The following is a 16,371-nucleotide window of genomic DNA, read 5'->3' as shown; positions in this document are numbered from 1 at the left end:
AACCAGCCAGCACACCACACTGGTTCTACATTTGATGGGAAGATTCTGGATAGAGACCCAAACAGGATTTTGTGTGCATTAGTTTGTGCACTAGCAGCCCAAATCAAAAGAGCTAAACCCATTAGTTCTGTTATTAGGTGCAGGAGGACCTGTTGCACAGCATCTTGTCTTTACAGCAAGGAAGAGGATGTTCAATTAGATGCACAGCAAGTTGGAATTGGTAAATTATTTGGTATTTCATAATAAGGGCTGCTCTTGAGGTAACTTGGCACATTCTTATAAAACATCAGAGATGGAAAGATCCATGTTTAAGCCAATTCCTGCTTAGAAAACATAATTTCTTTCATAAGAACAGTCACAAACAACTCCAGGGAAGCTCAGCATATGTCTGCCTGGCTGAGGGCAGACATATCACACAATCACAGAATGGTAGGGGTTGGATGGGACTATTAGAGATCATCTAGTCCAATTCCCCAGCTAAAGCAGGTCCACCTAGATCAGGTAACACATGACTGTGTCCAGGCAGGTTTGGAAACCTCCAGAGATGGAGACTCCACATCCTCCCTGGGAAGCCTGTACCAGGGCTCCCTCACCCTCACAGTGAAATAGATTTCCTTATATTTAAATGGAACTTTTTGTGTTCCAACTTTTTTTCCATTATCCCTTGTCCTGTCACTGGAGGCAACAGAAAAAAAGTGATGCTCCAACCTCCTGACATCCACCATTTAGATATTTGTAAATATTAATGAGATCCCCTTGCAGTCTCCTCTTCTCTAAACAGTCCCAGTTCCCACAGTCTTTCCTCATAAGGAAGATGCTCCAGTCCCCTGATCATCTTGGTGGCCCTGCACTGGACTCTCTCCAGAAGTTCCCTGTCCCTCTTGAGCTGGAGAGCCCAAAATTGGACACAGTACGCCAGATAAGGCCTCACCAGGGCAGAGTAGAGAGGGAGAAGAACCTCCCTTGACCTGCTGACCACACTCTTCTTGATGCATCCCAGGATGCCATTGGCCTTCTTGGCCATGAGGGCACATTACTGGCTCACGGTTAGTTTGCTGTCAACCAGAATTCCCAGGTCTCTCTCTGCAGAGCTGCTCTCCAGCAGGCCAATCCCCAGCCTGTACTGGTGCATGGGGTTGTTTCTTCCCTGATGCAAGACTCTGCACTTGTCCTTGTTGAACCTCATGAGGTTCCTCTCTGCACAACTCTCAAGCCGGCCGAGATCCAGCTGAATGGCAGCACAGCCTTCTGGCAAATCAGTCAGTCCTCCCAGTTTGGTGTCATCAGCGAACTTGCTGAGGGTACACTCTGTCCTCTCATCCAGGTTGTTGATGAAGATGTTGAACAAGACTGGCCCCAGAACCGATCCATGTGAAACTCCACTGGCCACAGGCCTCCAACTCGATTCTGTGTCATTCATTACCGCCCTCTGGGCTCTGTCATTCAGCCAGTTCTCGATACATCTCACTGTCCACTCATCCAAGGCACACTGCCTGAGCTTTCTGATGAGGATGTTAGGGGAGACAGTGTCAAAAGCCTTGCTGAAGTCAAGGTAGATGACATCCGCTGCTCTCCCCTCATCTAGCCAGCCAGTTATGCCCTCATAGAAGGCTATCAGGTTGGTCAGGCAGGACTTCCCCTTGGTGAATCCATGTTAACTCCCCCGATAACCATTTTTTCCTTCATATGTTTCCTTCTCTTGGGCACTTCTACCATCTAGGATTCTATCCCATGAGAACTCTCCAAGTAGGTCTTTGAAGAGGCCAAAGTCAGCTTGCCTGAAGTCCAGGGTTGCAATCCTGCTTGGTGTCCTGCTCCTTCCACACAGGATCTTGAACTGTACCATCTCATGGCCACTGTAGTCAAGGTTGCTTCCGGCCTTCACATCCCCAACCATATCCTCTTTATTTGTCAGCACAAGCTCCAGCAGCACATCTCTTCTCATTGGTTCCTCAACCACTTCTGACAGGAAGTTGTCATCAACAATCTGTAGGAACCTCCTGGACATCTCCTGTGTATGCTTAGCTGAGTGGCTTTGCCATCAAATATCAGGGAGGTTGAAGTCCCCCATGAGGACCAGGGATTGTGACTGTGAGACAGCTCTCAGCTGTTCATAGAAGGCCTCATGTACTTCTTCTTCCTGATCAGATGTCTTGTAGCAAACTCCTACAACAGTATCACCTACCTTACCCTGCCCCTTAATTTTCACCCACAAATATTTAACCCCCCCCTCATCTCCTCCCAGGCAGAGATCAATACACTCTAATTGCTCTATCAGAGAGCAACTCCACCCTTTGCCTCCTTGGCCTGTCTTTCCTAAACAATACATAGCCACCCATGGGAACTGTCCCACATACATAGAACCACAGTAACTGCAATGAGATCATAGCCCTGCATCTGCACCCACATGTCCAGTTCCTTCTGCTTATTCCCCAGGCCCACATGTCCAGTTCCTCCTGCTTATTCCCCAGGCTGTGTGCATTGGTGTACAGGCAACGCAGGGGCTTACTCAATAGAGTTTCAAGTCAGGAGTTGTACAGACTTGTTAGAAACACCCTTTGTCTAGTCTAAGAACATTTTTAATTAAAAAACTGCACTTTTAAGATCAGGCATTGAATCACACCAAGGTGGCTACAAATTTTCTTACCCTACAGCTGGCTCACCTTCAACCAGCCCAGGCTGAAGAGCCCTGGCTCTTCCAGCCAGGAAGATGATACAGAAAATTTGAATCTATCTGTCTGTCTGTGTAGACATTTCCCAATAAGGCGTGGAAACTCAAAAATCTGCCTGAAGAGGTTACACATGGTAATACCTCTATGAATATCTCTGAATAACCCAGCCTGGGATCAACTAAGATGGGTTACAGTTCCAGACTTTCATTCTGATCCTGCAAAAGGAGAAATTCAAAGTTTGAAACGAATTATCTTCAACTACCTTACATGACAATGGTATTTGTAAATAGGTCACAAATTGCTTAATTTGCGTTTTTAAGAAACATTACTCTTGGATAACTTTAGAGGCTTTAAACCACACCTCATATTCTTAGGAAAAACTATGGTCTGTTTTTAATTATTTTAATATTAATTCCACTATTTATTAGACCCATATCACATACTTGGTTATCTTTTGCTTATTTCTAGTCTCTCTACAATAAAATGTATCCATGAAAGTTTAGATTTTGAATATAGCAATTTTAAAATGTAACAATTACTGAAAACATTGAGAGGTCTGGAAGGGATGTAGCAAGTGGTCTTTATCACCCATTTCTGAAAGACGGGGAGTTGTATCTCTATTAATTTTAATATATATACACCTTCATATTATTCAAGGAAAGAAAAGCACATAAATATAAGCATTAAAACAGGCCTTTAGGCTAGTAGTTGAATGCAACAATTATCTAGTATTTCATAATAAGGGCTGCTCTTGAGGTAAACTGGAAAATTCTTATAAAACATCAGAGACAGAAAGATACATGTCTAAGCCAATATTTAGGAAGCATTATCAGTGTTTTGCTAGCCTTATTTTACATGCCTCTTGCCACTTTCCTGTGCTTGTGATCAGATCGGGCCTCAAATTCACCATGAAGTGACAGTTTCTTGGGGAGGTTGTGTTGGTTTGTTTTAAAGAATTGCATCAATGTAAAATGCATCTGGTCTTGAACTTGTTTCTGTTTGCTGACAAAAGCACTGATGAGTTAATATTTGGACTAACAAGAAAAACACGGGAGACCAACAGTTTATGTGCTGCTAAAGAGACTGATTTTGACAGAAAACTAAACTGTGACTGTATAAGTGTCATGGGATCAGAAACAAGTTGTAGTGGGTTTATGTGGCCAGGTTTTGGTAGTGAGGGGGCTACAGGGGTGGCTTCTTTAAAAAAAGAGCTGCCAGAAGCTTCCCCTGTAGCTGATAGGGCTAATGCCAGTCAATTCTAAGATGGACCCACAGCTGACCAAGGCTGAGCCAAGCAGTGATTTAGGTAATGCCTCTGTGAATAATGTATTTGAGAAGGGGAAGAAGCTGCTGCACAGATGTTAAACTGCAGCAGCAGCAGAGGGGAGTGAGAATGTGAGAACAACATCTAGATCTCCACAGACACCAAGGTCAGTGGAGAAGAAGGGTGAGGAGGTGTCCAGGCCCTGGAAGAAAGATTCCCCTGTGAACTGTGGTGAAGACCATGGTGAGGCAGGCTGTGCCCCTGCAGCCCATGGAGGTCCATGGAGGAGCAGAGTTCCATTCGTAGAACGTGGGGGACCCCACGCTGGAGTGGGTGGATGCCTGAGGGAGATTGTAACCCTGTGGGAAACTCACACTAGAGCTAGTTCCTGGCAGGTCCTGGGAACCTGTGGAGAGAGGAGACAATGCTGGACCAGGTTTGCTGTCAGGACTTGTGACCCCATGGGGAACCCACACTGGAGCAGTCTGTTCCCGAAGGACTGTTTTCCCTATGGATGACCCATGTTGGGGCAGTTTGTGAAGAGCTGTCTCTGTGGGAGGTCCCATGCTGGAGCAGTTCGTGAAGAACTATCACCCGTGGGAAGGACCCCACACTGTAGCAGTGGGAAGTGTGAGGAGGCCTCCCCTTGAGAAGAAGCAGCAGCAAAGCCCATCTGTAATGAACTGATTGCAACCCCAATTCCTTGTCCCCCTGCACTGCTGAGGGGGAAGGAGAGAGAGTTCCAAGAAGAAGGAGGGGTGAAGGGAGGTGTTGTAGTGGGTCTGGGATGGTAGTGATTTTCCACAGCAGCTCTTGCAGTGCTGTGCTTACTATTGGTATCAATAATTATGACTACTGCTCACATAGCATCAGGGCTGTCCCTCCAGCATTCCTTCCCCCACCTTCACCAATAGCTGTGGGTGGGCACGATCTTGGGAGGGACCACGGCCAGAACAGTTGATCCAGGCTGACCAAGGAGATATTCCATACCATATGACGTCAGCTCAGTAATATAAACTGGGGGAGAGGAGCAGGAAGGGGGGGGAAGATTCATTTTGGCCTTCCAAAAGCAACTGTTATGCATATCGAAGCCCTGCTTCTTGGGAGGTGGCCGGACATTGCTGCTGATGGAAAATAGAGAGTAGCATCTTTATTTGCTTTTGCTTTGCTTCTCGCACACGCGGCTTTGCTGCTTCTTTATTAAACTGCTTTTATCTCAACCCATGAGACTCTCATTTTCTCCCCTTCCCTGGCTTGCTGAGGAGGTGGGTGATAGAGCGGCGTGGTGGGCACCTGGCATCCAGCCAGGGTCAAACCACCACAGCTGTTTTAAGATTTGGCTTTATTTCTCATCTCCCTGTTCTGTTTTCATTGTTCATTAATAAATCAAACCATTCCTCCCCAAGTGGTGTCTGTTTTGCCCATGACGCTCATTGCTGAGTGATCTCCCTGTCCTTATCTCGACTTGCAAATCTATATTTCTCTTCTCTGCTGTCCAGTTTAGGAGAGGGAGTGACAGAAAGACTTGGTGAGCATCTGGCACCCAGCCAGGGCTAAATCACCACACACAAGGCAGCCCATAGGCATATCGGCATGCACCAGGGACTGGGATAAATTTTGGAGAGTTTCTTTACAGACACTGCCTAGTAGAAGTGTCAGGAATATACCTGCTAGGCTGGAAACTGAAGAAATTAACAGTTCCTTGGTGATTTTGAAGGCCAGAAATGCAAAAATGGTCTTTTAAAGCAATTGGAGAAATCAAATTGAGACCCTATGACCTCAGCTGTATGTCTACTTTTCATGCCCTCAAGTTGTAAAAGGAGAACCAGGTAAAAGAAAAAAAGTAGATCTGCGAATCATAATCCGTTGGTTTTGTGTGTTTTGTTTGTCATGGTTTGACATGACAGCCATTTCTGGTAATGGGGAAGGGGCTATAAAGATGGCTCCTGTAAGAAGTTGCTCAAAACTCTCCCCAGCTCTGAGCCAGATCCACTTCCTCCACGATCACTTTTTCAGAAGAAGCTGGAAGAGGAGGGTTCTTCCTGTTCCTTCTTTCTTATGCTCCTTCTTCTTTTCCGGCTGGTGGTGGTGCAAGGAGTGGGAAGAGAGAGAGAAGCAACCATGCGGACTCCAAGGACAGTGAGGGAAGAGAGAAGGAGGTGTAATTGACCAGACACTCCCCTGTGGAGGGGACTGGTGAAGCAGAGATTTGTTTGCATTTTGTTAAAGACCCTGTATCAGGGGCAGTGACTATGGCCAGAGGAGGCCGTGTCCCATGTGAAGGACCCCATATTCACAGAAGCTATAACTGTGGGGAGGAACCCACGCCAGAGATGTTAATTAAAATTATGCCCAGAAGAGGTCATGTCCTGTGGGAGGGACCCTGTATCTGCAGAAACTGCAACTGTAGGGAGGAATCTACGCCAGAGATATTCATTAAGGACTGTGTCCCATGTGAGGGATCCTGTATTGGCAGAAGCCGTAGCTGCTGGGAATAACTCATACCACAGAAGTTCGTTAAGGACTGTGTCCCGTGGGAGGGACTCCGTATTGGAGCAGGGCCTGGCAATGTAGCTACAGGACTCTTTCAGCAGGAAGGCTGAAAGAATAAAGTAGGAGTTACTGAAGGCAAGGAGAAACATGGAAATAGTCTCCTGGCAGTCAGGCCCCGGTGCTATTTGCCTGAAGTTGTCACAAGAAAATTAGAGATGACACTCAGTAGTCTGATAATTTCCGCTTTTCCATAAAATGTTTAGAAATGGAAAAAAATAATTTGCACAACAGTTTCAGAGATAAGCACTGTAATTTTGAAGTGATAGAAACCTCTGGAAATGTGCTATCATTTATCATAGCATTTTAGCATCCTGAAAACTACAGATTTTCAATCAGAATGGCTCTTCTATACTTAGACAAAATAAGTCTGTTATCCCTTCCAGTTTTGCTCAGTTTCTGCAATACAGCACAGTATATTAGTTTAATTCCCTGCTTCCTAGCTGAGGAAAGAATCAGACCTTTTTCACTAGTAGACTGTGAAGGACAGAGCTGGATGGCAGAGGACAGCTGTGTGCCAGCATTGGGCTGGAGCTACCACCTGTCTCAAACACAGCAAGGAAGGATCCATGTGAGAGTCAGCTGCACTAATGCCTCCCTGCCAGTCTTTTTCATTTCCTTTCATGAGAAAAGCCATTGGATGCAGCAAGAGCATCAAGTTGTCTTTCTGCTGACTTGAAAATACAGCATTCCCATATTTTACTTTCAATTTAAGTAAGTTATCTCAAATCCAGCTGCTTTAAATACAAAATTAAATCTGTTCAACTCTCCTGACTTGTTGGCTGAACCTGCAAGTCTAAGATTACAGCAATGGTTCAGCCTTAGAGTGTATCTGCCTTTAAAATGAAATGCCATTTGGCACTCACTGGACTAATTAAAAAAGACTGTTCCCTAAATCTAACAGTTAAAGAACTTTTGAGAGAGGGAACTGAGAAGGCACAAAGGAAGAAATAAGAACCTAGATCAGATTAGATGACTTGGAGGAAATACTGGAACATCTCTCACTCTTTCCATCTTGAAGGAATTTTGGTACTAGATGAACAAGCCTACAATTAAGTAAGAGCATGTATATTTTATAAGTAGAACTATGTAGAAAATGACAACAACTAAGCAGTCATAGAAAGATGAAATAGATGTAAAAATGGAGAAGAATAACAATGGAATCTAAAGGGATTATTTGCACATATACAACTGAATTTGAAAAAAATACTTAATATTTCAGGTTTAACTTTTTTGTAAAATAATATTATTTATTTACCTTTCCGTGTTCTTTCCTCATATGAGAGATGTACACGTCTCTCTGAGTGAAGAGCCTATCACAGTCCCAACATGTCCAGCCAGGATTAGCAACTTTTTTAGACTCTGCTTTCTTTATAGGAGAAGGAGATTTCTTCTCTAACTTTTCTGTTCCGTCAACAGGTTTTGTGTCCTCTTTGTTGCGACTGGCTGAGTTCTGAATTGTGGGTTTAGTACTGAGAGGCAGATTTATTCCCAGGTTTGGTGGCCCCTCAACAATTTTCAAAGTTCCATGCATAGACTACAATAAAAGAGAACAAAACAAAGAGTACAAAACTAACATAGATGTATACAGTTGTACTGACAAAATGCAAAGACCCTCAGAACCAAAAGTCTTCATTTGCTTCTTTGTCATGCTATTATCAGATCACATTATTAACTTAAAGAAACATGATTAAGTAAAGGTGAGGCCTAGCATCAAGAGAAACTAGCCAATATCAGTAATAGACATCATCCATAGCTAAAGAGAAGTTTTCTTTAGTGGATAGATATTTTCACTCAAAAAAAGAGACTTTGGAGGCTGTTTTAATTGCTGTTTAATAAGGAGGAAAAAGGGCCTCAAGAATTACTTTATGTTAATTAGAATTTCTCACTTACCTAACATACTAGCTGGGAATCCTCATTTCAAACTTCATGACTAGAGATTTCCAAGAAGGAAATTTTGACTTCGCACATTGGTAAATAAGACAAGAAAAGGTAACTCTGAAAGATTAGGCAACTATATGATTCAGGATATATTCATATTTTATATTGAGGATGAGTTAAGCTCAGGTTATGAGCACCCTAACTTAGGGCTATGTCGATAACAGTGCTTAGAATCAAAGGTGTACAGGGCTGATGGAGTCCTCAAGACCAGGAAACAGCCAAGAGGTGTCTAACAAGCTGTTCTCAAGCACCCTGCAGTAGTGATCTTTTCTCACCGATTAAATTTAAGTAAACAATCAGTAAGAAGGGAAGGACTCTTCTACTTTCTCTTTCCCCAATTTCTGGATCCAGTGTCACATGCTGGTATGATACCTGAGCCTTTCAAAAAGATGACCAGTTAAGGAAGACTTGGGTTTCAGCTGCATGTCTGTCCCATATATGAACATGGACACAGCAGGAACAAGTCAGCAGGGTTCTGGGCCAACAAAGATGACTGCAGCCCAGACTCAATGTACTGTTGAACACAGACCCACTATCAAGGTCCCTTTCACACCTAAAAGACTTGCCTATGACAATGACAATGTTCTCATCTCCTGACCTTTATGGTAACTCTCCTAGGTGGTATGTCTAGTCATCCCAAACATAATTATTTTTCCTACAGGTAACCTCAGAAAAAAATTAAATTAAATACATTCTTGATTTTGAGAATATAAAAAATAAATTTGATGCTCCAGTATAATACTTCAGTATTGAGTTCTTTTGAAAATCATGTGGTTCTTTGGACTACCCTCTGATTCTACAGAAAATATCAACCTGATCTGTACAAAGAAAAGATAGTAATTAAAAAAGCTACAATGTTATTAAAAAGCAAACTGCACAGGACCAACTGACTGGCTCTGAGAACAATCTGAAGTTGTGTGGCAAAGGAGGGGGCTACCTTTAGTATCCCATTGCAATAGGACAAGAAATAAGAAGCATGGGGTGGGAGGACGGAGGTTCTTCTGCTTCCAGGCGACTGAAGGCTGACCTAGAAATTCCATCCCAGCTTAACTTGTCAGCACGTAAGATCTTAGTGCTCAACTTTCTAAATGCCTTTTAAATACAATACTTGAAATTTAATTTCTTATTTGAAAATAAACAAAAAGCAGTAAAGTATAACATGGAGTCGCAGCGATCACAGCACATATCACCAGCAGAACAGGGAGTGTTACACCTCCAGCCCAGACCTTCACCACCTCCTCTCACTGGCTGTTAGAAATTTTCTTGTAGTGAGCCATTACAGGAGAATAAGACATACATTTTACCAACAAGGATCATTCACATCTGCAGGAATTATTCTGGGGTATTTTTTGTAGCTTTAAATAGCCTTCTCCTTTAGTAGCATTAAATAACCTCCTCCTGAGCTTCCTTCTGTCCCTTTCTGTTCTATTTTCACCCAACTTTTCTCTGCCTTGATGCTCTATGTCTAGCCATGCCAAACAATTACTTTTTGTCCAGCTAGGATAAGTTTTGCCCTTGTCTGGCATTCGTCCTCTCCCCAAGTCCTTTTCTGGTTTTATCTATACCCCATTTCCCCTTAACTGAAGTCCAGTTTCTACTTTTCTGCTGCTGTCCCCTATATACACATCCTAAATATAAAAGCACTAGCAATTCTGAATAAAAGCAGCAATACTATTACTGCACATGTATGTTCTAATAATCTCATTTTATTCTCAAAAATATCTGAATCATTTATAGTGAAACATGCTAAAAAAACACTGGTTGAAAGTACAAATACTGGCATGGAACACTAAAGCTAAAAGAGTTAAATAGTGCCCAAATCTTAAGGAACTGAGAGTAACTTTATAATGAGAGATGCTGAGCAACCCTAAGTTACGTAAGAATAGCTTCCATCCCTAACTACAGTCAGATCATGCTCCTAAAACAGTTGGTTTCAGGTCTAAAAGAAGTAGCTTCGTACAGATATAATAATATTTTTACAATAATATTTGAGTCAAGAAAAACTAATTACATAAATAAGACATATACTGCAATATATTGAATTTTCCTATTTAGTTAAAAAAAGAAGTAATACAAGTATATCAAAGGAAATTTTCTAATAAGACTTTGCATTGCTGCATGAGAGGACCATTTAAGGTACCTGGCATAAGTGCAAGATGATTCTTACAGTACATATGAACTAGTTCAGAAACAGGAAATATCTAGTCCTTGTATTTCTGAACAGCTTGGATCAGCCCTTCCTTATCTCCTCCAACTGTTTATTCAAAGCTTATGATATTGTTTTCAACACAACTTCAGAGGTTTCTGAGGTTACAAGTGCCATAGTTGAGACTAAAATGCAAAATTATGGTTTTAGCAGACAAGAAAGATGTCTGGTTTTCCATTATTCTGTATACAAATTTTACTAAGTCTCACATGTCACTGCACGATAAACCCACTGAATTAAGTGCTTATAATACTTTGCAACGGTGTAAATAACTTCAGCTGTTATCTGGTACCAGATGTTAATAAAGCACAAGAGATTCATCACTGCTAACAGATGTATATATATATAAGGTAACACAGTATATTTAAAATATCCAGCCATTGAACTGTCAATTCTTAAAAACATGATTTGCAAGGATGACAGTAAATCTTCAGTGATAAAGGTATATACAAGAAAATACACTTCAAGTGTTTTTTTCAAAGCATATGTGTATTCCTGTCGATATGTAAACAAATACACAAATAACCTCCACATCTATTCAAGAAACATACTGATTCCTACTGGTGAATTCTTAACATCAAAGATTTAATTTTATAATGTACTCAGCATGCTCAGCTCCTAACAAATGGAATAATACTTAGAATACTGTAAATAAAGCTCAATACTTAATAGGATCGGATTAATTTGCTTTGCTGTACTAATAATTATTTTGATAAAATGACCTATTGAATGTGGTGCACTGAGATATTCCTAGTATACCAAAAGTAACATTCAAAAAGAAAAACTGAGTTGGTGATTACATCACAGGTATGCTGAAGACCATAGGAAATACAACATTTTAACATTTGAGAACATTATTCACAGATTACTCTCTTGGAATTATTAACATCTCTGTCTTTCAGCAGTCATCTTGATATTTTGTGTCTTTTTACAGTATTTTCTCACAGCATATATTGCATGACAAATGGTATCTATGAACAAAACAAGAGGAGATGCCTACACACCTTGATGTGATCCATCAGCAGCAGTTTCTGTGCATATAGAAGAGAACAGTCTGGACACTTGAAAACAGACACCTTCTGGTTTTCAATGTGCTGATCAAAGTGGCGATAGAGCAAAGGTTGTAGAGTAAACACAGTGTCACACATAGAGCATTTATATATTATTCTAAAAACAGAAGTACAATAAACAATGTCAGTCATATTGATGATCTATTTGCAAGAATCATGATGTTAACTTTTTTTCTCAGCAAAGATCTGACATGTTTAAGCAATCATTTCACACTGCTTGGAAAAAAGTTTAAATTAAACTAATTCAAAACATCCTCCAATTTCAAAATATGGGAGCAGTAAAAAACCATCAAAACAGAAAAAAATCATTATTTGTGCAAACAAAAGCCAGAAAACAAGAGCATATGCCAGTTATGTATGTAACATCAACATCTGCTTAGGATACTCTGAAAGTTAAATGTCTTCATTTTCTAAAATTACATTATAACTAAAGACAAATATACCTGTTTTTGGGTTACAGAGGCAATATGTTTCAAGGGAGTGACTGATTTGATAATAATTGGTAATACACTTCAAGATAAATTTATTTTTTGCAATGTCTATGGCTTTGAACCTTCTGAATGCCAAGCCTAGACTCTGATAATGCTCTGAAGCCGAAACTTCACAGGATAGTATTTCCCTGGTTTACAGCTACAAGTCATTAAGAATCTGCCTATGGAAGCTATGTGGAGACAGCATCAAAACCACAACTGCCTTTCCAAGAGTCCATGCAACTTCCAGAAATAGCTACCTACAGCTCCCATTTGGACAGGCAATATTCTAATAAAAATTGTAACAAAAGCTGTTTATGGTTTAGAAGCTGTGTAACTGGTGCAGCAATGCATCTAATTATCTAATTTCAAAGTGCTTTAGAAATAGATATACTAACAAAGAAGTAGGTAAGTACTGGGCACTAACAGCATAGTCCCTGAAAATGAATATGATAGCATTTTGTGATACAGAATTTTGGCTAAGAACGTTATTAAACAATCTGAAAATAATTGTATTTCTAGTAGAGCTTTGTCAAGTGTCTGTCCAACAGACAAAAAACATAGGTAAACCAGAAACATAATCCCCTGATTTAAATGCTGTAACAGCTACTACATGACAATAGTTTGAAGCTTGTTCCATTTTGCTGATGATTTTATAATGAAAAGTATAGTTAAAATTGCATTCTAGATAATTATTTACTTGATTCTTTGATGCTTGCTTTTGTTACATTTGATTATATTAAGAATGACTTTCCTGGCAACTCAAGGTGAATAACAAGATTAGCCATTCAAACTGCAATCCTTGAATTTATCTGTTTATAGATAGTAAATAATTCTATTATTTAAGAAACATCAGACTTTTTTTTAAACTTGGAAGATGAATGAAAGGAAATGACACGTGAAAGAAAAGTAACAAAGAAATTTGCCATAGATCATCAGATGAGAGAGAAATCTAATCCATTAGCCATCAGTAGCAGTAGTACTTCAGAAAAAGTTCATCTAAAATAAAAGAAATCCAACAACCAGTGTTCAGTGCAAGGATAGCTGTTTCATCTGCAAAAGCAGTCTTCCTAATCTAGTCAGTTAGAGGTTGATCTCAGTCCTAAAGAATGACTTTCCATTAAAGAAACCAACCAACGAACCCTGTTTGCTAGAACAATTTTTTCATTATCCACATCAATGTTCCAAGTCCTTTCTAGATCCTTCTAAGCAATGATCAACAGCACATGGTTCAAGAGCTCTAAAGATCACTGCAGTGTGTTTTGAGATGACAAGAACAAGGACATGGCTTCAATGTCCAAGCCATTCAATGAGTACAAATATTTGAAATAATGAAAAATAATACACTTAATCATATTAACTGTGAAAAAAAAATGTGGTATATCAAGTGGTTCCAGTTTCTCACATATGCTAAGTTAAATTTATTATTTACAGAGCCTCCTTTGATTACCTACATATTATTGCACTGCTTTCTGTGGTGAATCTTCTTGATGAGACAACATATTCTGCACAAGCACAGAATAACACATTGGTTAGCTTCATCTCATCAGCACCTTGTGAGCACTTGGAAAGGAGGGTCCCCTTCCCCAGCCTCTGACCCCATTACTGTCCATAACATTTTCTTAAACATTATTCAAAACAAGTACTGTAGTTTATCACATTATTACTGACCTATACCCCTTCAAAACCCTAACTTGGATAATTCCTGTATGAAAGGTGTTGCAGAGCTTGCCAGAAATAGGAAATGCTTCCTGATAACAATTGGTAAGAAAGAAATGCTCAGTTCCTAAAACGCAGCTTCACCTCACGTACCTCATACCAATAAAAAGCCACGCATCTTACTGGTAGTTTTAAACTGAGATTGCAAGAGACAACTTCTGGAGAAAAAAGCCAATGGATCACCACCCAGCAGGTCAGCTGAATCAAGCACAGACAGAAACAAAGAATGAACCTTCTTCAGGCCCAGAGCTACTAGAGATACATGCTGTGGGATACCTTGTTTAAGCTCTCAGGGTAGAAAGAGCCAAAGGATTCACTATGTGAGGGATCATTTCTCTTGGCCACAGCACACAGTTACTGAGCATCTAAGCATCCTCCACTGTCTTGACTTCATCTCAGCAGAGTGGCTAGCGATAATTTAAAGTAGTGTTTTTACTGCCTGCCCTCTTCATCCAAGAAAAAAACTCAAAGTTTCTTTAGAGAAGTACTTGCTGCAGTTCTGTAGTGAATCTGCTTGTAACGTCACAAGCTAGAGAGCTGGTACTAACCCCACAGAGTCCCTAATCCTGAGGCACCAAATATTTCTCTTCTGTCCCTTACATCCCATAAATACATCTTATAACACTGTCTTACGTCTCAATCAGCAACTTTGTCCAAAAGTCAGGAAGCATCAAGCCTGATTACTACGCAGGCAAACAAACTGAGGTACAAGACTATCACAGTCTTGTCCCTGGCAGGGCACCCTCCTAGTTCATGGCTCACATATCACTGCTAACATCCAGAGTCCCAGCATTTCAGTGCCTGTTGCCAAGTAGTTGATCCCATGGCTGGGTGCTAAAGAGACATGAGTAAAGTTACATTGCTTCAGGTTAGCAAGATGTAAATAAAGACCAGCAGAATTAAAAATAATTCTCTGATTATTTCATTAAATATTTCTATTAGAACCATGCCTTGCAAGTAAGTTTAGACACAAATTAGAAAATCTGCTTTATTGTCTGTGGTGGAAACTAGACAGTGATATCACTTGGAATTATTTCACATATTTAGCATATAAATTTATCATCATGGGGTTACATAATTTAATCAAATAAATTATGATCTACTATATGCTTCAGATTCTTACTGTATCTTAAGTAAAGAACAGGAAACTACAGAATCACTGAGGTTGGAAGGGAGGTCTTGAGGTCATCTTGAGGTCCCATCCCTGCTCAAGCAAGGTCAGCCAGAACAGGCTGCCCAGGATCGTGTCCAGTCAGGCTTTGAACGTCTCCACAGACTGAGACTCCACAGCAATTTGTTCCAGTGTTTGACCATCCTCACAGTAAAAGGAGACTTCTTGTATTCAGGTGGATATTTATGTGTTTCAGTCTGTGCCCATTGCATCTTGTCCTGTGTTTGGGCACCATAGACAAGAGTCTGTCGCCCTCCTCTTTGTGCCTTCACATATGGTATTTATACACATTCATAAGGTCCTCCTGAGCTTTCTTCTTTAGGCTGAACAGTCCCAGCTCCCTCAGCCTTCACACAAGATATGCTCCAGTCCCTTATTCATCTTAACATTTCTTTGCTGGACTTGCTCCAGTATGTCCATGTCTCTCTTGCATGGTGGACCAGCTCTGGGTCCAGTATGCAGTGCTGCCCCAGCAGCACTGAGCAGAGGGGAAGGACCACCTCACTCAACCTGCTAGTAATGCCATCCCTCAGTAAAACAGCACTTGTGAGCACCAATGGGAGAAAGTGAATCTGCTACAAAAAAAAATCTGACATAATTCTGAATTTATCACATATAAAACAAAAATCTCTCTAAATCCACTAAGAGTTGAATATATGTATTTTCTATGTAAGCTAAAAGTCTTGACTGTTTTCACAGAAGCATGAGAACTATCTGGTAGAGATCCAAATTTCAGATGGGTCTCTGGCGAAAAGACTACTCAGTTACATTCATACCAACATCCCTAATAGTATGAGTTGTGACTATACACACTTTGAGTATTTCTTTCAGTCACATCAAAAGCATAATTTTCAATCCTCAGCATATGCAGCTGAACATGCTGGTTTGCTCTTTAATTGAAGCAGTTAATATTTAAAATGTAACAGTTTAAAACCTGGTCCAAAGCTTAAAGGCAGCTATGCTTAGTCAAGCCATAATTTACAATCACCTCAATTAAAAAAGGCACTTGAATAAGGCAGGCAGCTCAACTGTCATTACACAGCCAGGGTGGTTGTTCAGTGACTGCTCCTGTCCCACAGTACACTCTATAACAGCCATGGTACACGTGTTGCTTCACTTTTCAGAAATCTGGCTAAGAGCTTCACGTATTATCTTAGAATAAATACAGATGTTATCATACAGGAAAATACTTTCATATAACATAAAAGATGTCTAGCGTTTTGTAAGCTTCTGCACCAGAGTATGGTATTTCTCCTTCTCACATTTTTTTTCCTCTAAAAAAACAGTACTTGTGGGATAATATATTTT

General features: G+C 40.6%; 1 protein-coding gene across 4 annotated transcripts in view; it reads right to left on the bottom strand.

Moving 5' to 3' along the window:
- Positions 1–16,371, bottom strand: part of LOC104562056 (zinc finger protein 532) — a 59,467-nt gene that overhangs the window by 6,726 nt on the left and 36,370 nt on the right. For all 4 annotated transcript variants that reach the window (XM_062017001.1, XM_062016999.1, XM_062017000.1 and 1 more), the window contains 2 exons: positions 11,638–11,800; positions 7,745–8,023 (listed from right to left, as the gene is read on the bottom strand). In XM_062017001.1, coding sequence (XP_061872985.1) covers positions 7,745–8,023; positions 11,638–11,800 — 442 coding nt within the window. The remainder of the gene's footprint in view (positions 1–7,744; positions 8,024–11,637; positions 11,801–16,371) is intronic.

Source organism: Colius striatus, chromosome W (assembly GCF_028858725.1).
Source record: "Colius striatus isolate bColStr4 chromosome W, bColStr4.1.hap1, whole genome shotgun sequence".
Classification (NCBI taxonomy): Eukaryota; Metazoa; Chordata; class Aves; order Coliiformes; family Coliidae; genus Colius; species Colius striatus.
Note: the sequence above shows the minus strand (reverse complement) of the source record. Positions and strands in the feature narration are given on the sequence as shown.